General features: G+C 44.1%; 2 protein-coding genes across 4 annotated transcripts; one reads left to right on the top strand and one right to left on the bottom strand.

The window, feature by feature from the left end:
• The first annotated feature begins 8,259 nt into the window (after positions 1–8,259).
• Positions 8,260–12,470, top strand: LOC138771273 (serine/arginine-rich splicing factor 5-like). Of its 3 annotated transcripts, XM_069950869.1 has the most exons (8): positions 8,261–8,350; positions 9,076–9,233; positions 9,900–9,970; positions 10,061–10,186; positions 10,280–10,346; positions 11,330–11,403; positions 11,644–11,754; positions 11,862–12,470. In XM_069950869.1, the coding sequence occupies exons 2-8, from the start codon at positions 9,108–9,110 to the stop codon at positions 12,121–12,123; spliced, it is 837 nt and encodes a 278-aa protein (XP_069806970.1). In that variant the 5' UTR covers positions 8,261–8,350; positions 9,076–9,107; the 3' UTR covers positions 12,124–12,470. The 3 variants fall into 3 exon arrangements, 1 of the variants encoding a protein (XP_069806970.1); XR_011359586.1 differs by lacking the exon at positions 11,862–12,470 and having other exon boundaries at positions 8,260–8,350; positions 10,536–11,403; positions 11,644–11,669; XR_011359587.1 differs by lacking the exons at positions 11,644–11,754; positions 11,862–12,470 and adding an exon at positions 10,536–11,048 and having other exon boundaries at positions 8,260–8,350.
• Positions 12,471–19,282: 6,812 nt separating this feature from the next.
• On the bottom strand, positions 19,283–23,146 carry GPX2 (glutathione peroxidase 2). The gene is made up of 2 exons (XM_069950868.1): positions 22,729–23,146; positions 19,283–19,689 (listed from the first exon to the last, which is right to left on the bottom strand). Exons 1-2 carry the CDS (start codon positions 22,948–22,950, stop codon positions 19,339–19,341), a joined length of 573 nt encoding a protein of 190 aa, XP_069806969.1. The 5' UTR covers positions 22,951–23,146; the 3' UTR covers positions 19,283–19,338.
• Between the last annotated feature and the right edge of the window lie 492 nt (positions 23,147–23,638).

Raw genomic sequence — 23,638 nt, 5'->3', positions numbered from 1 at the left:
CCAATCAGATTCCACCTTTTATTTTCCAAAGAGTCTGTGAGGAGTGAAAGGTGGAATCTGATTGGTTGCTAGGGGCAACTGAGCCAGTTTCACTTTACACCATGTTTGATAAATCTGCCCCCATCCACAGCCTCAGGATTCAGACTGATTGTTCCTTCATACATATGCATCCTTTAGTTTAATTCCAAGCTCACATGTTTATGGTGGAGTCAGCTGAGGGCTTATGTGTGTGACCCAGTTCAGGCCTTTGTCATCCTGTATTGTGTTTATACCCATAACTACTTCACTATTTCATCATTTTTTAGAGACGAGCGAACTCTCGGTATGTTCTCTTATCCCTAATTACATTACAAAACCTGATTTAGGAGGGTGCAGCTCTGAAGGCGCTCCTATGTTATACAACAGCTGTGGATGATCCACATCACTTACCAACCCTCCATTACTTACATAACATCTACACAAACTGGAAAACATATCTGCGTACAATCATTAGAGGTTGGAATGATTTCCTTGGTATTATGGTCAATAGGAGATGCCAAACTAGCTGAATGTATGTGTTTATGTTAAAGGGGTTATCCAGCGCTACAAAAACATGCCCACTTTCTTCCACAGACAGCACCACACTTGTCCCTAGGTTGGGTGCAGGTTTTGTAAGGGTCCATTTACACAGAAAGATTATCTGCCAAAGATTTGAAGCCAAAGCCAGAAACAGACTATAAATAGGGAACAGGTCATAAAGGAAAGCCTGAGATTTCTTTTCAAATCCATTCCTGGTTTTGGCTTCAAATCTTCGGCAGATAATCTTTCTGTGTAAATTGACCCTTATGCTGCGTTTACACAGACAATAATGATCGCATTTGAGTGATAATCGTACGTGTGAACACAGCAAACGATCAAGCGTTGAGCGAGAAATCGGCCATTTTGATCTTTCAACGTGTTCTCAAATCGTCGTTGGTCATTCGCTAAAAATTCGCAGATCGCTTTGTGTAAACAAGCTTTCACCGATTCAACCTATGTGTGAGATAGGCTTAAGCGATCTTAAAACGAATTTTCCAAACGATATATCATTCCGTCTAAACACTCATCGTTATAAAAAAAAACATATTGTTACTTAGAAATCGTTAAACGTTCAACTGGGCGAATTATCGACCCGTGTAAATGCAGCATTACTCAATTCTATTGAAGAGAGTGGAGCTTAAAGGGGTTATCCAGCGCTACAAAAACATGGCCACTTTCCCCCTACTGTTGTCTCCAGTTTGGGTGGGGTCTGGAAACTCAGTTCCATTAAAGTAAATAGAGCTTAAACCGCACCTGAACTGGAGACAACAGTAGGGGGAAAAGTGGCCATGTTTTTGTAGCGCTGGATAACCCCTTTAATTATGAAGCACACCTGAACTGGAGACAAGAGTGGTGCTGTCTCTTGAAGAAAGTGTCCTTGTTTTTGTAGTGCTGGATAACCCCTTTAATGGCAAGAAAATGGTGAACTGCTGCCAGACACATCAGAGACCATGTTTTAGAATCCTGCATAAAAAAAGAAGTATATGTCGGGAAAATGGATAGAACGAAGTTGCAAAATGACTATGTTGTGCCTATTCAAGTCAATGGAGCCATCGGACTGCACATCCCATTCCAATGTATAGCCCAACATGGGGCTAAAAATGTGATATAACTCTAGCCTTAAGCTAGGCTATCCGTCACAGGTATTCATCAGCATTCTGCTTACATCTACGGTAGCGGAGACCATTTATTTTAGTGACTCAAATTAAGACACCTGATTTCCACTAATGTTCATTAATTTAACTCACTAGCATAGTCTAAAATGGTATTAAGTCCCATTAAATTTGTGTATACCAGTAAGAAAGTGTCCCGAATGGACTCACTACATAACCCTGTTTGGGAAATTGAAATAATTGGTGCCCACTGCTGTAGACCACAGTATACATAGGCATCCCGTTCATGGAATGGACATTATACCCCAGTAACATGATGTCCACACTATACAGGGGAACACAGTGCAGTGGGGATTTGGAGGGCATGGAGCTGCAATGGACTTACAATAAGCAATTATATCAACTGTGGCCACAAAGTCCTGTCTCTGAAAACTGTCATGCACATAAGATGGTCGCTGGTCTCATCCATATCTACAGATTTAATGGATATGTGCATAGTGGGGGTAGTTTGGGGGGAGGGGGGGTTGCTATACTATAAAGTGCTGGGCAGTTTGATGGCTTTACACTAAAAACCAGTTCTGCCTGTTGTCTATTTGCAGACCTGTAGACTGCTATGCGCATGCTAATGAATGTTATCAATGGAATTCCTGATTGAACAATAGCTAATGTTTGTATACAAGGAGGATGGTCACACATCTCACTACAGGTCTGTCCTGCTTTGTGTAGTGATGACAACAAACGTATAGGGGTATACAAGGGAATTCCCTGCAGCTGGTTACCCCTTTTGTTTATGCAACTGTTGTATGGAAATGGGCTAGACACTGGTGATGAAGTGATATTAAAGGTGTCAAATGTAGAAGAGATCATACCTGAGACCTTTACAATGACTTTTGTCCACATACACATACTGAGCTATGAACACTCCATGTCAGGGGTGGGAAATTAATTTTCCCATGGGGCCACATGAGAAATTGAAATGGTTTTTGAGCAGGGGCGGATTAACTTTACCATATGCCCCGGGCTGTTCACCAAGCCTGGGCCCCCCACCCCACTGTAACTATGGAAGCACTAGCCTGGCGTTCATAGTACAGGATAGATAATGTTATGATGTCCTGATTTGTGCAAAATTGCCATAAAAAAACAGTGTTTTTTGCAAATCATGGCGGAAGTGTAGCAAGGAGACAGTACACCACTGAAAGTATAAGTCTTTTTGGGTGGTCATGGGCCCCCCAGGAGCTCAGGGCCACGGGCTGCCGCCCAAAACGCCCCTATTATAATCCACTACTGTTTTTGAGGGCTAGACCAATATACTTACCCCAGTTCTGGTAGGGAGGCGGTGAGGTAGGAGTATTTCCCATTCTTTTCTACCTCTGGGCACCCCCTGCCAAATAATATTCTACAAAATAGAGAAAAAAACCTCATTCAGTGACTCACAGGTGAAGTCTTCTTTGACCTGAGGCGTTTACCTTCCCTTTATCTCTCCATCCGGCCCAGGCCTCCATGCCCTTAAAGGAGAACTCCAGGGAAATCTAAAAATCTGGTGCCAGCAGAGGGAACATATTAAATATTCTATAATTATCTGTCCCCGTGACCCTGCAGTGTAGCATTACTAGTTCACTGACCGCCGCCTACATCCTGCAGCTTCCACAACGTTATGACTTGGCTCAGAAATGTCTGTTCAGCCAGTCAGTGACTGAGGTGGGAGTGACCGCCTTTATAGCCACTAAAGACCTTATTACACGAAACGATTAGCGTCTCCTGTAATAGAAGACAATGATTAGCAGAAATGCTCTTAATCCAAGTTACTCTTAAACGACAAACGACCTATAGTACATTTACACAGAGAGATTTATCAGACCGATTTTTGAAGCCAAAGCCAGGAATGGATTTGAAAAGAGGAGAAATCTTAGTCTTTCCTTTATGGCCTGTTCTCTGTTTATAGTCTGTTCCTGGCTTTGGCTTCGAAGATCTGTCAGAGAAATCTCTCTGTGTAAACACACCATTTGATATCGTTACTTAGCGTGTGGTCACATGTTTCATTGTTCCGCCCAATTTTTGGGCATTCCTATGTAGGGTGGCGGTTATATCCTTCTATATATGTATGAAACATTGTATTGTGCAATTGCCATGATGGCCCGGCTTTTCTTTCCACCTGCTCCACATCAAGGGGAACCTTCATTTATTGTATTACTACAGCACATGGTTTGCATTGTTTTCATTAGCTTTGTACAGGTTATTACTGAGCTCATTCGTACAGGAGCGCTTCCTGCACTATTCCTTATCTGAGGAGCCCCCATAAACAAGGATCATTCATGTAAACCATCAATATTTAGATTTCTTGAAGTGATTTTTGTTTGGCAGCCATTTTTCAGAATTCTCATTCTCAGGTTCTACACAGATTTCCATGACAACAGTCTCACTAACTGCGTATGAGTACACCATCTGTATACACAGCGCCCGCTGAATGATGTAACAGCATGAAACACATTTATTTACCTGGTAGCCAAACTGACTGCAGGAAAATCCCAGCACCACAAGCCGACGTGGATACTTGCACCATAGCTCATTTAGCTGGGTGTTATCCATGATGGTGGTGTCTCAAAGGGAAGCCACATTTTCTATTAACACCACCCTTCCCCTAAATACACTGAAGTCTACCTTTTCCCCATTAAGATTTGCAAGTGTGCAAGTCCTAAAAGGATTTAGCTATATAAATCCTGGTTACTATATTATGCCAAGATTAAAATGTATCATCTATATCTGGTTGTGAAGGGTCTGAGCCCTGGGACACCCAACAATCTCAATAATGATGTCCCTTGTCCCACAAGATGAATGGAGAGAGTGTACATGCTTGACTGCCACTCCACTTGCATAGCTGTGTGCCATACTGGTTACCCCAGTGCTATACTGGTTACCCTAGTGGAAGAACAATATCTGGAGAGAGCTGTAAAAACTGAGAGTGAAGGACAAGAAAGCTGCAGTATGGTGGCTATGACCTGCCGAGACTGTTCTTACACATGTGTATTAGCTGAAGAGAAGCCTGTGGCCTACATTTATTACAGGTGACCTACACAGGGGTTATCCAGTGCTAAAAAAATGGCCACTTTCTTCCAGAGATAGCACCACTCTTGTCTCCAGTTTGAGTGCAGGTTTTGCCACTCAGTTTTATTGAAGTATATGTAGCTTAAAGTGACTATACACCTTAAACAACTGTGAGCTGTTATTTCCCGTCTTCATCATTTACAGGAACGGTCGGCATGGGCGAGTGTTCCTGTGTTCTCTATAGTAAGCTGCAGAGCCCTATATACGATAGATCGATGTCCGACTTCTTAGATAAAAAAGGGTGATGACTGAACAACCATTAAATAAATGATTCTCTAAAGAATAATAATTTAAAAAACGCAACCATACACATATCAGTCCTTATTGGCCATACATGATCAATGTCACTGGACACCAGAGGACACAAAAAAAATTAGTTGCAACCAGAGCTCTCTGGCTGCAGCTTAAAGGGAACCATACAGCAGATTTGTGCTGATTTGGGTGCCCAGAATGACTGCACGCACCTCGCAGCTGGCTCTCCGGTGCGTATAAAAGTATAGGCGCCTGAACCACAAATCCTGAGGGTGGCTTCACACTACGGAATCCGCACGGACAAGTTCCAGTGGATTCTGTCGCTCATACCTGCTCGCATGCATCTCCGCCTGTCCCATAGACACCATTCTATGGGCAGGCAGATTTCGCTGTCCACCAAAAAAATTGACATGTCTATTCTTTCGGCGGACGGCAGAATTTGCCTGCCCAAAGAATGGCGTCTATGGGACGGGCAGAGATGCGTGCTGCCGCCGCGAACGAGTACGAGTGACGGAATCCGACGGAACTCCTCCTTGCGGATTCTATAGAGTGAACCCACCCTGAGGGTAGCTTCACACGTACCGTATCGCTGCGTATTTAACACTGCGTTTTTATCGCTGCGTGTTTGGTGCGATTTTTTACATGCAAGTTTTGATTTTCACATGAAAATCATGTGAGGGTGGCTTCACATGTACCGTATCGCTGTTGATTTTACGCAAGAAAAACGCAAGAAAATCGCAGATCCGCCCCTGCGATTTTAGATGCAGAAAAAGCACATGAATTGACCTGCGTATTATGTATATATAAAAAACGCAGCGTAAATTACGCACATAATACGCAGGTCAATTCATGCGATTTTTCTGCGTCTAAAATCACAGGGGCGGATCTGCGATTTTCTTACGTAAAAACAGCGGCGATACGGTACGTGTGAAGCTACCCTGAAAATCAAAACTCGCATGTAAACATCGCACCAAACACGCAGCGATAAAAACGCAGCGATACGGTACATGTGAAGGCACCCTGACAGTGTAAGGACATGTCCATTTTTTTGCAGTACAAGACTATGGAATCCACAGTCAGGGTTGCTTCACACGTACCGTATCGCTGCGTTTTTAATCGTGCGTCTTTAACGCTACGTTTTTGCTGCATTTTTTACATGCGCGTTTTGATTTTCACATGATTCTCATGTGAAAATCAAAACTCGCATGTAAAAATCGCACCAAAAACGCAGAGTTAAAGACGCACTGTTAAAAACGCAGCAATACGGTACGTGTGAAGCTACCTTGCTTTTGCCCATAGCCTGGAATGGTAACTATACTATCTGCAATTTGGGATAGTATACAGACCACGTGTAAGCGGCCTGATGCAGCAGTTTCATCATCTGCGGCCATGATGGGGGTTGCAGTTTTGCACCAGCTGGAAGAGTCACAGGTTATACTGGTTATACGTTATACTGAAAGGGAACCTGTGAGCTCCTTATTTCCCTACAAACTGCCCCCATTACCTCACAGCAGTCAAGGGCGAATTAACTTTACCATAGGCCCCGGGCTGTTCACCAAGCCTGGGCCACCCCAACCCACTGTATGGGTAGCTTCACACGTACCGTATCGCTGCGTTTTTATCGCTGCGTTTTTGGTGCGATTTTTACATGCGAGTTTTCATTTTCACATGAAAATCATGTGAAAATCAAAACGCGCATGTAAAGAACGCAGCGTTAAAAACGCAGCGATACGGTACGTGTGAAGGCACCCTAACTATGCAGCACTGGCCCTAGTTCATAAAACAGGATAGATAATGTCATCATGCCCTGAATTGTGCAAAATTGCTGTAAAAAAGCAGCAATTTTTTTTTTTTTTAAATCATGGCAGAACTGTAACCAGGAGACATTACACCACTAAAAGTATGTCTTTTTGGGTGGCCATGGGCCACCCAGGAGCTCAGGGCCCCGGGCTACCGCACAAAACGGACCTATTATAATCCGCTACTGACAGCAGTAGTGAATGGCATTTGGACACTGTGTCCGTTTTTCCTGCCATGCTGTGCTATCTGTGGTGCGGTAACTAGTCATGGAGGCGGAGCGGCTGCAGCATCTGGTCACACTGCTTGTCCTCCATCTGCGCACAAAGGAAGAAACCCTGAGCGCTGGGAATATCATGTGAAGCCTGAGTGAGCAGATGGAGGGTGAGGCCAGGGAGACCAGATGGCTCTCCATGAGGGTCCGTGCACACTACAGAATTGCCACGTATAACCCGAGGCGTATTCCGTCGCTCGTCTCCGCACGCGTCGGCGCGCATTTCTGCCCGTGCCATAAACACTATTCTGTGCACAGGCGGATTACGCGTTCCGCCAAAAGAATTGACATGTCACATGTACAAACACACACATCGTATACGCAGCAGATCTGCAGCAGATTTGATGGTGCAGATTTCATGCTGTGTTCAGTTATTTAGATTTAATCTGCTGCGAATTTGTTGCGTATTTGCTGCGTATCGCAGCAGTAAATACGCTGCGTATACGGTGTGTGTGTTTATACACTTAGGGTAGCTTCACACGTACCGTATCGCTGCGTTTTTATCGCTGCGTTTTTGGTGCGATTTTTTTTTTTACATGCGAGTTTTGATTTTCACATGAAAATCATGTGAAAATCAAAACGTGCATGAAAAAAACACAGCGATAAAAACGCAGCGATACGGTACGTGTGAAGGAACCCTTACTGGTCACCACACTGGGACCACCTACCAGTTGTTTGTACTTATAGCATTGTCATAGCAGGGAGCATAGACAGATAGACGGCTATTCACTACACTGTGAGTTAATGGGGCAGCAGGGAGCTGAAAGGTTCCTTTGGAAGCCATTACAAGGTGCCCTTTACTACTTCATTGCCCTAAACACAGTGTCTTCATTGGTCTATATATTATGTTTATTACTTTCAGTCATGATATTTTTATTGTACAATAAGCCCCTCATAGCACAGAATATAACACACACTATAGTCTCCAGTGCTGAGGGAAGACGACAGAGGATTCTCTGTCCTCCATTTTACACCACACGCAGCACTGCAGATCTCCCGTCACTCTCACTGCTCTAAACCAATCAGCGCGCTCTGTTCTCAGGCCACGCCCCAGCAGCCACCATTTGGTGAAGAACAGAATGCACGGAGGGGCGGGGTTAGGCTCTATGCCCTTTTTCGTTCGTGTATAGGAAAACAAGGAGAGGGGCGATCACGTGATGTAGACCACGCCTCTCGGGTGACTCCGCCCCGGTACAGTTTGTTCCTCTGCAGATTTCGGGGTGAGTCATTCTGGGAGCTGCAGCTGGAGAGACAGGTCGGTGCTGAGGCGGTGTGAGCGCGGGCTGGGTGCGGTTTAGGGGGTTTATATTACACCTCACTGTTCTTACGTATCTTTATTTTAGGATTTTTATTAGATTATACTTTTTTTTTTTTTTTACTATCAGGCGGGCGACCACATAGAACTATACGATATATCGCCGTATATTGTAGGAATATGCTATATATTATAATATAATCGGGTTATAATCGTCCTGCCTGTTGTCTAGAAAGTATTTTATAGCATTAGGTAGAGGATATACAGGAGGGGAGAGAAGCCACGCCCCCTGGCCAGGCTGCAGGCGCCATCTTGGAAAGCCTGCGACATCATGTATGTGTGAGGGAGGTGAAGGCTATCAGCGGCCATGTATGTTATGGGCATTGCCACCTCTTATGTGGCTGTATCTTTACTTACACGTTATATCTGTAGGCTTTTATGTCAGCCTCATATAGTGAAGCCTTCACTTGTTAATGCATTGTTACTGACATCTACAGTGGAGGCTAATGCAGAAACAAAGAATATCTTTAGAGCTGTGAGCTTGTTTGGGATCTATATGGTTAACTATGTGTGTGTGTATATATGTATGTATATATATATATATATATATAATTACACAATGTGTGTGGAGGGTGGAGCTGCAGGACTGAAAGCAACAAATACTAGGTCGCCATCTAGTGGCTGATAACTGTAACTTCACTCTGCTCTTCACTTGTGTTTTTCAGACTTTTTGTTCTAACATTACAACATTATCAACATGAGTGGTTGTAGAGTTTTCATCGGGCGACTGAATCCTGCCGCCAGAGAGAAGGATGTTGAAAGATTCTTCAAAGGATATGGGAGGATCAGAGACATCGACCTGAAGCGAGGCTTTGGCTTTGTGGTGAGTTTTTTTTTCCTCTGCCACTTAGAAAATGTACCACCTATAACTTGGGATACAGGGTATGTTCACACCTAAAACAACAGGACCCATTGAGTTTTTTTTTTTTCCTTACGTATTCAGATATACAGGTTACCATGCTGTATATACTTAGAAATGGACTAAATGTAGTTATTAAACTGCTTTCAGCCCACTGAACTCAATGGGTATGCTGCAGTATACTATACATCGGCATATCATTGTGCTAACACACAACAATCATTGTGTAGTTTTTGGGGTTACCGTATCTTAAGATAACATGTGCATTGGTAAAAATGACACAGAGCATAGGAATTGATGATCTTAGCAGTTACTGATTGGTTCTAGGGCTGATGTCACTGTAAGGGGAGGGGCAGAGCTGTGACAATCACTTATTGTGAATGGTTTGAATCTCTATTATTTTGGTGTTACCCCTCAACTTAATTCTGCCTCTATTAGTAATGACATAACTGCTGGAAAGCGATATACACAGAACAAAAAATTATTTTTAGGCGTGGTGGCCAGTGGGAAAACTATGAGCATTCCGAAACATGGGGAATAAAGTAGATTCAAACAATATGTCTTAAAATTATGAACGGGATCTCATGACCTTTTATTATTTACCTAAAATTGTACATTACACAATTGCAGGAATTTGAGGATCCAAGAGACGCAGATGACGCAGTTTATGAGCTTGATGGAAAAGAACTGTGCAGTGAAAGGTATAAAATTATAATATAATTAGTATTTTTTTGTTACGTTGTCAGCTGCTATTAGATGATGTTTCTTAATCTATTGCTGCTTTTTTTCAGGGTTACCATTGAGCATGCACGTCTACGTCCCAGAGGAGGCGGTGGTAGCGGCGGTGGCAGCAGAGGAATGGGACGGGGGAGATACTCTGATCGTTTTAGTAGTCGCCGTCCACGTAATGATAGAAGGTAGGCTGTTTTCACTGGTAGTTTACAGAAATCTATTAACTAAACAAATCAGAACATGTGCTGAGTATGTGAACTCTTTTTTTTCTTTTCCAGTGCTCCACCAGTAAGAACTGAAAATCGTCTCATTGTGGAGAACCTGTCCTCCCGTGTCAGCTGGCAGGTTTGTTGCTTCAAATTACATGGGGTACATGAGAATATTGCCAGTGTACTCTTATTAGGTACACATTATGGCAACTGAACATTGTTAAATTATCTCTCATAATTGGGACTTGGGTTGTTTCTTTTTTTTTTTTTCTTCCTTTTTGTTAACATATTTTTTTAACATAATATTAAACCCTTTATTTGCCAGCCTATCTGTATCTCGTTGGCCTTGTGACGAGGAGCGTCTGTTGGTTATCGCTCTGTGTTGGTCACTTTTGATTGGGCCGGATTGAATATGCCCAGCGAGCGCCTGTTGGCTCCCTAGATCCGTTGCTGGTCTAGACATACTGGAGCACTTCCTTAAAAGTGCCAGGTTGCAGCGACCCCCTGAGAGTAATCGAAATCTGGTCCCTAAGTTGAGAGATGTTCTGCCTATAAAGATTCCGAATAGGAGGTCGTGGCCGCAGAGTTGAAAGATACGCACTTAGGTGGTCGTTGGAATCCCTGGTCGCAATAAAGTCCTTGGTAACGACACAAGAATAGAAAATGATGGCCATCGTCCATAGTCTTCTTATAGGGGAGGGTCGTACCATATAAAGCTTCCATCAATTGGTTAGCCCTCAAGTGGGTGTGAAGAGCCAGTCGGGCTTGTCTCGTGACGGTTCCTCCAGTCGCTTAATGCAGTTTGCTGGTTGACTAGCCTAGGGATTTATTATTAAAGGTAAAGTAACTTATATTTTTAATGACATCACGGGCACCAAATAAATGGCTTTTATTAAATACAAATTTTTAGAACATTATTATAATTTAACACCTTTTCTACTATACGCTAGTTTTCTTACTTCAGAAGACTATTCAATTATTTTGTGCCCTATTGTAGATTTTTCTGTTCTGTATCTCAAGAGTGGTAAAAGTACAATGTCAGATTCCAGGCCTAACACCGTAAACTGTTTAGTTCATTCTTATCTGACTTTATACTAATGAAATTCAATCTTACATTAGGATCTGAAAGACTTCATGAGACAAGCTGGCGAAGTTACGTTTGCTGATGCGCATAGACCAAAACTAAATGAAGGGTAAGTAGGGGGCTACTCTCTAATGGTGTGTTTACACAGACAGATTTATCTGACAGATTATTGAAGCCAAAACCAGGAATGGATTTGACAATAGATTTAAGTGTTTGCTTTATGACCAGTTCTGTTTATAGTCTCTTCCTGGCTTTGGCTTCAATAGTCTCAGATAAATCTGTGTGTGGTTGTCAGATTTGAGTAGTCATGTAGTAATGGCACTTTTTTTCCCCCCCCCCTCTTCCCCAGGGTGGTTGAGTTTGCAACTTACAGCGATCTTAAGAACGCTGTTGATAAACTATCCGGCAAGGAGATCAATGGAAGAAAAATCAAGCTGATTGAAGGAAACAAAAGGCACAGGTTTGTGGACCATCTTTTATAGAGTGGTTAAATTGTATAATTGTACAGTCTTTATAGGCACATTGTTTGTTGGGCTGTGGTTTACCCTGAACTGTGTATTTTATCAGCAGGTCCCATTCCCGCAGCAGGAGCTCATCCAGGTCTCGCAGCCGTTCTCGCTCCAGGAGCAGGAAGTCCTACAGCCGCTCTCGTAGCCGTAGCCGCACTCCCCGCAGTAACCGTAGCAAATCCCGATCTGTGAGTAGGTCCCCTGTTCAAGAAAAATCCCAAAAAGCTGCATCTAGAAGCCCATCAAAGTCCCCAGCATCTGCCGATCATCAGAGGTCGAGGTCTAGGTCGAGATCTCGTTCTGTCGATAGCAGAAACTGAACAGTTACATATTTTTTTTTCTTTTGTATATTTTTATTTTTGTGAAGTGTGTATACTTGCTAAATCTTGGTAAGTAACAGATAAGAAAGCAGGACAACAGTAATGCAGACTTTTTATTAATGTGGACCACTGCACAGTAGATTCTCAACTCGCCTTTTGATAAACATCGCCTGCTCATCTAAACTGTACAGAATTGTGTAAATGTATCTTCCTATGCGTTTTGGCATGAGATGATCTTGTCTTGTGCTCCTTGCTGTATATAGCTTTACTGTCTACCCCATCACCCAACTCTTAATATTTCATTTGTGAAATATGTTTTTGAAATAAACTTTAGACTATTAAAGCTCTTTCTTTGTATGTGGGAAGGTGTTATGGAGTTCTGAATGTAAATCTTAAGCTGGTTATGAGCTTATGTTATACAGTAGGGCTTCTCTACTCCAGCTACCCCCCCAAACTACTGCAACAAACCAACACGAATAAGCAGCTTATGTCTGTATTTACACGTCTCTTTATGCAAAATAAGAGCCGTTGTTTGGCTGTAAATGATCATGAATAGTGATGAATGCATTTACTTTATTAACTAAGTGCCGCTACTCCCCAGGTGCCTGGAAGAGCTGGATCCAGTCCTTCTGTTTCCAAGAACTGGCTCCAGCTTTTCCAGGCACCCAGAGCGGCACAGAGTTCAAAGGCAGCTGGCTCACAAGCGGATAGCTGAGCCTAACGAAGCATTTGCTTAGTCAATACTGTAAATCAGGGCTGTGGAGTTGGTAAGCCGCAGCTCCGACTCCTGAATTTTATCAGGACCGACACCAGCGCCTTCATAAATGGCCAGTCATATACCAGGGGAGTTGTTTATTACATTGGCTGAGGGAATAAAGGAATACTGTATATAAAGCAGCTTCTCATGTGTGTGCAGTGGATGCAGCCAGTCTCCAGCCTCCATGTCCTGAACTACTCACAACTAGACTAGATTGAGCAGGTGTTTTTTTTTCCTGCTGACAGTCTTCTATGTTTCTAACTAAATATTCACCATACACAAAGATACACTGCTAACAATGCCAGATACCTGTAATATAGGGGTCAGCCATAGTGATATACAAGGGGTCACACAGTGATATAGAAGGTCACTGTGGGGGCACGCAAAAGCACGCACACACAGCCTGCTGCAGCCATAGCATGCACACACCACAGACTTGGCTTGCTGCAGCCATAGCACACACACACTGCTGCAGTCATAGAACACTGAAGAAAAACACACAATCTTCTCCGAGAGAAAACACCTCACTGAGGACAGGTTACTGCTACACTACTTATGGCTTCTCCTCCTCTATATTACACAGGATATCTTCATATTACACTGCTGCTCATATACAGTCATCAGGCATCCAGGAAGAGACCAGCACAGATCTCCCCCCACACAATGGACTCTTCCAGCTCAGAAGCAAACTGCGAAATAGTGACCGACAACTTTTCCCCGACCCCCCCCCCCCTTATGTAATAGGGCCAGTGCCCTATTATAATGTTGCTCATAATATATATTTATGAGCAAAACTTATAAAATTCGTATCGAAATTCAATTCTACATTTTTTAAAGCTGGAGTTGGTACGTTTTTTTCCAACTCCGGCTCCAGCCAAAACTAGCTCCGACTTCACAGCCCTGCTGTAAATTTGCTCATCGTTTCATCATGTGACCATCCCATCCAGCTTACATCACAATTTCCCTGTGATATACAGAAATATATGTGGTACATTTGGGTAGAATAAGATGTTATTACAGCGTGCTGAAATGTTACAGGAAGTACAACCACAAAATACAGTGCTATTGAAAAGCCCCTTTAACAAGTACAATTACCAGTTTCGTCTCCTCTGCATTTTCTTTTTTTTTTTTTTTTTATTCTAAATTTTACATTTTTTAAATTTTTATACATCAAGGGATACATTTGGTGTCTCGCAGGGCGCTGAAGTATTCATAGTCAGACACACTGAGCAAATAGACCTAACCACGGCTCCCATAGAGTGCACTCATTTGGCATAGCAAACCTCAAATGAAGGATAGGGAGTGAGCTAGCGCTCGACCATAGAAAGGTCAGAAGACCAACAGATTAGGGGGGGGGGGGAAGTAAGGGGGGGCAAGTGGGTAGAGGGGAAGTACAGAGAGGGGTGGTGAAAGGAGAGCAGGCTGCACCTCATTTAGTCAGCAGAGACCTGTATTCAGGGGTCTCGGTGAACTTCTCCCAATAATACCAGGTCTGGAAGAACCTAGAGTTTCGGGCATGAAGCTGAGCAGTCAGGTCCTCCATGTGTTTGATGTCCTCCACTTTCCGGATCCACAGTGCAAGGCTAGGGGGGTCAGGTTGGCGCCACAAAGCGGGTATACAGGCCCGGGCAGCATTGATCAAGTGTCGGAGAATCGAGGTACGGTAACTTTTGAGAGGGATGTCGGACACATGCAGGAGGAAAAGAGCAGGCGAGAAAGGGAGGGGGTAGCCAGTAAAAGTGGAGGCGATACGCCAAACCTCTTTCCAAAAAGAATCCAATCTGGGGCAACTCCAGAACGTATGGAGGAGGGAGCCTTCCTCGCCGCATTCCCTCCAGCATTGTGGGGACACCTCAGGGAAGATCCTGTGTAGTCGGACAGGTAGCCGGTACCAACGGGAGAGGAGCTTGTAGCCCGCTTCCTGTATGCGGGAGGAGATCGAGGAGGAGTGCGTGCACTTGAGCACTCTGTCCACCTGCGCTGCGGTGAAGGATGTGTTCAGGTCCTCCTCCCAGGCCATGAGAAAGGGGGGAGATGGTTGATCGGGGGGTGAGCCCAACATGGCATAAAGAATGGAAAGAGAATGTCGGAGAGGGCCGGAGCCCAGGCACAGGGATTCGAAAGGTGTGTGTAAGCGGGCAAAGCAGGAGGGCATGGGAAGGGAGAGACGGAAGTGATGGAGCTGAAGTGATCTCCAGAACCCTAAGGGGGTGGGGTCAGTTAGGGCATTAAGATCAGAGAGCGAGGGCCATACTGTGCCCCTGAGAAAGGATTGGGCACGAAAGCGTCCAGCCCGCGACCACATGCGGAAGGCAGCATCTTCTATCCCCGGGCGGAAAGATGGGTTATCCAGAATTGGGAACAGGGGAGAAGGGTGTGGGGCCATGAAGCTAGCGGAGAGATGCTGATGACAGACCCTGAGTGTCGGGGCAATAGTGGGGTGGGGGCCCGCAAGACTGGCGGAGGCCGGGAGCCAGGGAGCTGCCAGCAAAGACAGTGGAGCGACCGCCTTTTCCAGGTCCACCCATAGCTTCGAGGAGGAGTGGCGGTGCCAGTCCAGTACTCTGGACAGGTGGGAAGCGACATAATATTGGTAGATGTTAGGCAGTCCAAGACCGCCCTTTGATTTGGGGCGATATAAAACTGCCTTTGCTATGCGTGGTTGTTTGTGCGCCCATATAAATTTGGTAAGAAGTGAGGTGAGTTGCCTGAAGTATGACAGGGGCACCGTGACCGGGAGGGCCTGAAAGAGGTACAGTAGGCGAGGCAGGACGTTCATTTTAAAAATTGCACAGCGGCCAAACCAGGAGAAGGTGCCCCTGTGCCAGCGAAGCAAGTCCCTCTCTATCGTCTGGAGCATAGGTGGGAAGTTCGTTTTGTATAGGTCAGATGTGGAAGGTGTGAGCTGGACCCCCAAATACTTGAGGGAGGAGCGGGTCCAACGGAAGGGGAAGGACGCCTCGAGGGAGGAGACTGCCTCGGAAGGGAGGGATATGTTGAGTGCCTCAGATTTCTGGAGATTGATTTTATAGTTAGAGAGGGCCTGGTAACGGGATAATTCTGACAGCAGATTAGGGAGCGAGACTATGGGCTGGGTAAGGAAAAATAAGAGATCATCCGCATAAGCAGCAACTCTGTGTTCCACTGACCCCACCCGCACCCCAGAGATGTCCAGATTACGCCTCACATGTCTAAGGAAGGGTTCCAGAGTCAGGATAAAGATCAGTGGGGAGAGGGGGCAGCCCTGCCGTGTTTCCTCTGCATTTTCTAATGCGGCAGGAGAATACACGGTTTTAGTAGGAGTCTTTGTGGCTGGCTCTAGGACATATTATAGTGTCTTCACAAGGGGACCTGCCCTGACAGCCTATGGCAGCGATGGGGAATTTTCGGCCCTCTACGACTACAAAGTTCCCATCAAGCCTGGAGAGCTGAAGCACATCCCGGGTCTAGAGCTTCAAACTAACAGCTGGTCTGCTGTCAGTGCAGTGGGTGATGGTTCATTCTACAACCAGTATTCCCTCTGTATGTGCCACCTGTCACACTTGGCCCTTGCTCACCCTCATGACCTGAGCCTAGTTTTAAATTCTAATCACATAGAGAACTCAAAGTAAACAGAGTGGTGGTCCCAAAGCTCAGTCCAGCTCTGGAGTGATGGCTTTACCTGGGCCCAGTGTCTTAGATTTCAAGTGTATGTTGTATTTCCTGATTCCTGTTTGATGACATTAGTTGTACATAACAGCTGTAGATAATCCATGTGATTTGCTGCCCCTCCCTTACTTACATAATATTAGTTACACTCCCTGGAATCCATCTGCTCACAATAATTAGATGCTGAACTAATTTCCCAAATTGCCATGTAGGAGGAGCTACCTTTGTTTTCTAGCTCATGTATCTTTCACAGGGAAGAAGTGAAATAACTACTACTAAAACACACATGCCGATGGAGGCCCGATAATCACTGTAAACGAGTGGCAATCTGCTAGATCGGTCGCTCACTGGGCCTATTACACGGCCCGATAATTGTTTAACGTGCTGCATGGACATCGTTACCAATGTCCTTGCAGCCCTTGCTTAAAGGGGTTATCCAGCGCTACAAAAATATGGCTACTTTCCCCCCTCTCTTGTCTCCAGTTCAGGTGTGGTTTGCAATTAGGGTCCATTTACTCCACCCAATCTGGAGACAGGAGAGGGGGAAAGTGGCCATGTTTTTGTAGCACTGGATAACCCCTTTAAACTCTATACATTACCTATCCATGCGGCAGGGCTCCAGTTCTGCCCTGCTTCTTACGGGTCCCACGTGCTGCAGCTTTAGAGTGGCCTGTCTCAGCTGACAGGCTGCTCAGTCAATCACTGGCCGCGGCGGTCCCAGACAGTCATTGGCTGAGCGGCCTGTCAGCCCAGACAGGCCGCTCTGAAGCTGGAGCGTGAGGGACCCGCGGCACCCAACAATTATAGGTCCAAGCCTATATCAACGATTAGCCGACGATCGTTGTCATCGGCTGTTTGTTTTGTTTATTACAGAGAGTGCTAATCGGCCGGATTATCGTTCTGTGTAATAGGACCCTTAGTTTCTCCCAACATTTGTTATGGCATGACAGTCGTGAACCCCCCTAAAACAATTATTTTTAGGGGTTTATACAGAAAAGTGTTTGTGATTGCACATTCCACAATTTTTGGGGCAGATTGATGTATATCTATGGGTATAGAAGTTGAATAACTTGTCAAAGACTTGATCTTTCTTTTCTCAAGAGTCTAGTGCTCAATGATGGGACCGCCCACTGGACTCCTAAGTATAGAAGGAGCAGAGATTTCGATCCATGGATGACAAGATGACTAGTAATCCTATAATGTTACCTATAGAGATGTATATCAATCTGGAGAACTCCTGCTCTTAAGCATTGTGTCACCTTATTAATCTCCACTCAGGAAAATTCTCCCCTGAAAGCCACACAGTGTAGTATACCACAATTATATATTTTTTCAGCTGGATGCACAAGGAAATACTGCAGGTGCTGTAGGACAGATCCATACAACACCGTTCTATAATGTAGATGTGCAGACAAGCCCATACTCTGCCTTGTAAGATATGTTCGGAAATTGCTATATTTTGCTTAGTCTTGGGGGCCACTACACAGGTGAAAGATTGTGAAGGGAATTATAATGTGATGGAGTACAGATTTATATGATAGATTGCCTACTGCAAGTCTTTAAAGCGATGGTATGGCCCCCACAAAGCCCTGATATCTTTATAAAGTGTGTCTGGGATTACATGTAGCAGAAAGACTTGAGCAGCAACATCCATAGGGGATCCAAGATGTCTGGAACAATAGCGCTACCAGCTTCCATGTAAAAATGACCTGAACTGATGAGGACGGTCACAACAAATAGTGATCTGATTTAGATTTATCGTCTGTTAATTTTGACTTTCATAGTACTTGATATAAGTAAACTATTAAAGGAGAAATGTAAAAATGCAGGGATGTGGGGGAACATTACCAATGCCTGCAACGGTCTCCTGCAGCTCCCGGTCCTGTGACGTCACGTTCTTGTTCAGCAATACCCGCTCAGCCAATCAGTGACTGGGGCGGGACACCACTGCAGTCACTGAGCGGGTATTTCCTGCTGAGAGAAGCAGAAGGTTGTCGCTGGGCTGCGGAAGGACGGGTAAGCATAGCTTCTTTATTATGTTCCCCCCAGCCCCTGCCCGCAATTTTTGTATTTCCCCTTGAGTTCCCCTTTAACAATTTATTACCAGTACCATTATTCATAAGATAAATCCCCCTTTTTATTATTATTTATTTATAAAGCGCCCTTAATTCCAGAGCGCTATACAATAGATAGGGGTAACAAACAGGAACATTACAAGAGCAGAACACATTACATGAAGGCAAAAGACAGACCGGTACATGGGGGAAGAGGACCCTGCCCGCAGGGGCTTACCCTTGTGGCATGGGTACAACCTGAGACTATAGATTCCCGTTATAATGTTACTGTACACGTTAATGCATATCAAACAACCAGAACAAATGTAATGTGACATGTTTATTATACAGCCGTATTCAGACACAGCCCTGATACAACACTCTTGTACTCTTCCACAGTGTTTAAAAGAATACAGTCATCAAGTACAAGTCTAACATCTGAACACTAGTTGCATTTTACAAACACTTTACATTACATTACATATGAGCTTATGGGGCATATCGGGAATTAATAATATTACACACAGTGACACTGGTCATACTGGGAGCGGACCCTATCTGTGCATGAATTGCTGGTACTCACTGATCATCCCTTCCCAGTAAGATCTGCCAACTGACCCTGCAATTCACATGAGCCTAGAATCTGTATAGGGTGATACTGACTACATATATATATATATATATATATATATATATATATATATATATATATATATATATATATATATATATATATATATGTGTGTGTGTGTGACATTATTTGGCAAGCTTTAGGAGTCTTTGGATATCAGGTTCTATGTTGATAGTTGGAAAGTTTTTACTGTAGCGCTTGAAAGGTTCTCCTTCTGGGCCAATGAGAAACTTCTCAAAGTTCCAGGACAGGTCAGATCGGTGCACAGGACTCCATACTATATATCTTGGGTCGGTGATCAGGCCAGATGGTTCGTCATCTGGAGAAGGGAGTTTGTCCTTCAGGTAAGCGAAGACCGGATGGATGCCTTTCCCGTTGACCTCGCATTTTTGGAACAAGGTGAAACCTGGCTCGAAGCCATCACCTGGTCTGACATGTTTCAGGGAATTAAGAATTTCTTCATTTTTACAATTTTCCTAAAAAAATAGATAAAAATAGACGTGAAAGCATAAAAATTTAACATAATTTATTGAGGATCAGTCATTTAGGACAAAATGTACAGTATAGGGAAGCTGTAGGTATTTATACCTTGGCTTTGCCATTTCAGAGTCATATTGGTATAGGTATTGATTTGTTGGACGGGATAGATGTGTCAATCGGTAATGATACAACTCATTTGTCTGCACACTTAAAGGGGTTGTCCAGCGAAAATAATTTTCTTTCAAACCATATTCGTAAATTACTTTTATTTAAAAATCTCAAATCTTCCCATACTTATCAGCTGCTGTATATCCTGTAGGAAATGTTTTCTTTTCAGTCTGACACAGTGCTCTCTGCTGCCATCTCTGGCTGAGACAGGAACTGTCCAGAGCAGGAGAAGTTTTCTATGGGGATTTGCTGCTCTAGACAGTTCCTGACATGGACAGAGGTGGCAGCGGAGAGCACTGTGTCAGACTGGAAAGAATACACCACTTCCTGCAGGACATACAGCACCTTATAAGTACTGGAAGACTTGAGATTTTTAAATAGAATTAAATTAACTTTGATTTGAAAGAAAAAGATTTTCACTGGATAATCCCTTTAATCGGATCGTGAATTAGTGACAGGGTCCCTTTAAGTCCTTATTCCCTTTTGTCATTTTTCTTTTGCAAAATAATAAAAATGTGGACTCATTGGAAAATGTTGTAACGTCATTCGGAAATAACAGCAGCGCTCAGCAATCACACAGTTATAATAGACAGCGCTTATTACCTATTCTCTATTTTTTTAGGAATGTAGAGAAACCATGGCAACCTTATTTCCATGGAAACGTCTTATCAAAATAGCCAATGACTGCAACAAATGTCAGGCCGGGCTCACAGATGTCCAGCACGGTGGCCGCCTGCCGGCATAGATGAAAGCAAGTTGAATGCAGAAATATTTTGATATTACATAAAAACGCAGTAGGGCAATTACACTGGATGGCTTATAGGCCTGTGGACTGTGCAACACTATGGCGTATAGCATTGATGGGGAACCTTCGGCCCTCCAGCTGTTGCAAAACTACAAGTCCCATCATGCCTGGCCTGGACAGCCGAAGGCTGTCCAGGCCAGGCATGATGGGACTTGTAGTTTTGCAACAGCTGGAGGGCCGAAGGTTCCCCATCCCTGTCTTATAGGGTAATGGAGGGGATGTCAGATGCAAACTATAATGCATGTTACTAGACATGAGCAAATTTACAGTAATAACAAAGCAAATTGCTTTGTTATCTCTACAATCCGTTGATCAGCTTACTGTCTTCTCCTGACTGACTGCCGTGCCGCTCCTCCTGAGGTAATGGGAAAAGCTGGATCCAGTCCTGGGAGACTTCTAGTTTCCCAGGACTGGATCCAGCTTTTCTCAACACCCGAGGAGGATCGGCACAGAGAGCCCCGCAGGCTGATGAGAAGAACGAAGCTCTTTGCTTTTATCCTCCTGTAAATTCGTTCATCTCTACTAGTTACTATTAAAGGGGTTGTCCAGCGAAAATCTTTTTCTTTCAAATCAACTGGTGTCAGCAAGTTATATAGATTTGTAATTTACTTCTATTAAAAATCTCAAGTCTTTCCATACTTATTAGCTGATGTATGCCCTGCAGGAAATGTTGTTTTATTTTTAGTCTGACACAGTGCTCTCTGCTGACATCTCTGGCAGAGACAGGAATTCTGTCTCCGTTTTCTATGAATCCCCATAGAAAACCACTCCTGCTCTGGACAGTTCCTGTCTCGGCCAGAGATGTCAGCACTGTGTCAGACTGGAAATAAAACAACTTTTCGTGCAGGACATACAGCAGCTAATAAGTATAGGAAGACTTGAGATTTTTTTTAATAGAAATAAATTGCAAATCTATATAACTTTCTGACACCAGTTGATTTGGAAGAAAATGATTTTCGCTGGATTACCCCTTTAAAGAAGAACTCCGGGCATAAAGTAAAAATCCAGGGCAAAAAAAAAAAAATACAAAAATGAAAATTGGCCTGGTCATTAAAGGGTTAACTATAATTTCCTACATAGATGTGCCAGGAATGTTTCAATGGAAACATTCTTGTTTATATCAAGAGGCTGAAAATCCAAAAAGAATTTGCAATTGTCACATGTTAAAGTTTTCAACAATAGTATCCAGTCTAGGTAATCCTCTGCATAATACACAGTCCTGACACAGTACCCACTAAGGGCCAGTAAACACTGAACAAGATCATCGGAATTCCGCGGCGGAAAATCTCGCCGTGCTCAGTGTGCTGCTGTAAGTGAATCAGAGGGCGCGCGCTCGTCCGCTGCCGCCGCTCTCCGCTCATAGAACTAACATGCAGCAGCACAGTGTGAACTGGCCCTTAGACCAGATATAGTCAGTTTGCAGAGGAATGCCTAGACCATGGGTCTCCAAACTGCGCCCCTCCAGCTGTTGCTAAACTACATTTCCCATCATGCCTGGACAGCCAAATCCAAAGCTTTAGCTGTCCAGGCATGATGGGAGTTGTAGTTTCACAACAGCTAGAGGGCCACAGTTTGGAGACCCATGGCCTAGACCACAGATGTCAGACTGTGGCCCTCCAGCTGTTTCAGAGCTACAATTCCCATCATGTCAGGACAGCTAAAGCTCTGGCTGTCCAGGCATGATAGGAGTTGTAGTTTTGCAGCAGCTGGAGAGACGTGAGTTCGACATGTCAATTCTTTCGGCGGAAAACTACAACTCCCATCATGCCTGGACAGCCAAAGCTTTAGCTTTGGCTGTCCAGGCATGATGGGAGTTGTAGTTTTGCAACAGCTGGAGCGCTATAGTACATCACTCATCTGAGTAACCCCCGTAACTATATACCATTCATGTATACCATCAATAATGGCAGTAAGCTTAGTGTACCTTACTCATTCTCAGGCCCTACGCAGGTTTCCATGACAACATCCTCCTTACCTGCGTATGAGTACACCATCTGTATGCACAAGGCCCGCTGAATGATGTAACAGCATGAAACACATGTATAGTCTTGTAGTCACTTACCTGGTAGCCAAACTGATTACAAGGAAATCCCAGCACCACAAGCCGACGTGGATACCTGCACTGCAGCTCATTTAGCTGGGTGTAATCCCTGACGGTGGTATCTCAAAGGGAAGCCACATTTTCTATTAACACCACCCTTCCCCTAAAAACATTAAAGTCTACCTTTTCCCCATCAAGGTTTGTAGCATGCAAGTCATAGAAGGATTTAGCTATGTAAGCCATGGTTACTACTACTATAAGCCTGGCTAGGACTCTGTACCGTCGACTGGTCTGGGGGGGGGCTTTTATTTGACGATCATATGACCAGTTGTTGCTGATGTGTATCTGTAAGGTATACTTTGCCGAAAGCCGATATGAGTGTTACTGATACTACCAGCTTGTCTGAAAGGTAAAGTCATTGTAGCTGTTCAGGCTATGACTGCTCTTCATAAAAGATGCAAAGGCTTGGCTAGTGGTGTTGTGTTCAGTTGGAGGGTTAGGCCTGGTTAGCACATGGAACTATAACTATGTACAGTGGTACCTCAGTTCTCGAACTTAATTGGTTCCGGAAGGCAGTTTGAAAACCGAGCAGTGTCTTCCCATAGGAAATAATGTAAATGTGATTAATTGGTTCCAGCAGCCACCAATAATTACCTACAATACTCATTTATTACACTGATAAGTGCTCAGTATAATCACTACAGTACAGCACTATACTGTACAGGACATTAAACATAAGAAATGTTCATCAGAACCAGCAATTATAGTACAGTAGTCACCAACTCCTCACCCATCCTTTACTGTATAGCGTCCCCCCCATCCAAGCACTGTAATGTATGGGAGATGGTGGTGCACTGCCTGTACTACTACTGCACTGTATATGCGCTCCAGCAGTCTTATACAGCACTGTACTGTATGTGAAGCCTCACCA

Source organism: Dendropsophus ebraccatus, chromosome 13 (genome assembly GCF_027789765.1).
Source record: "Dendropsophus ebraccatus isolate aDenEbr1 chromosome 13, aDenEbr1.pat, whole genome shotgun sequence".
In the NCBI taxonomy this organism is placed as follows: domain Eukaryota; kingdom Metazoa; phylum Chordata; class Amphibia; order Anura; family Hylidae; genus Dendropsophus; species Dendropsophus ebraccatus.
Note: the sequence above shows the minus strand (reverse complement) of the source record. Positions and strands in the feature narration are given on the sequence as shown.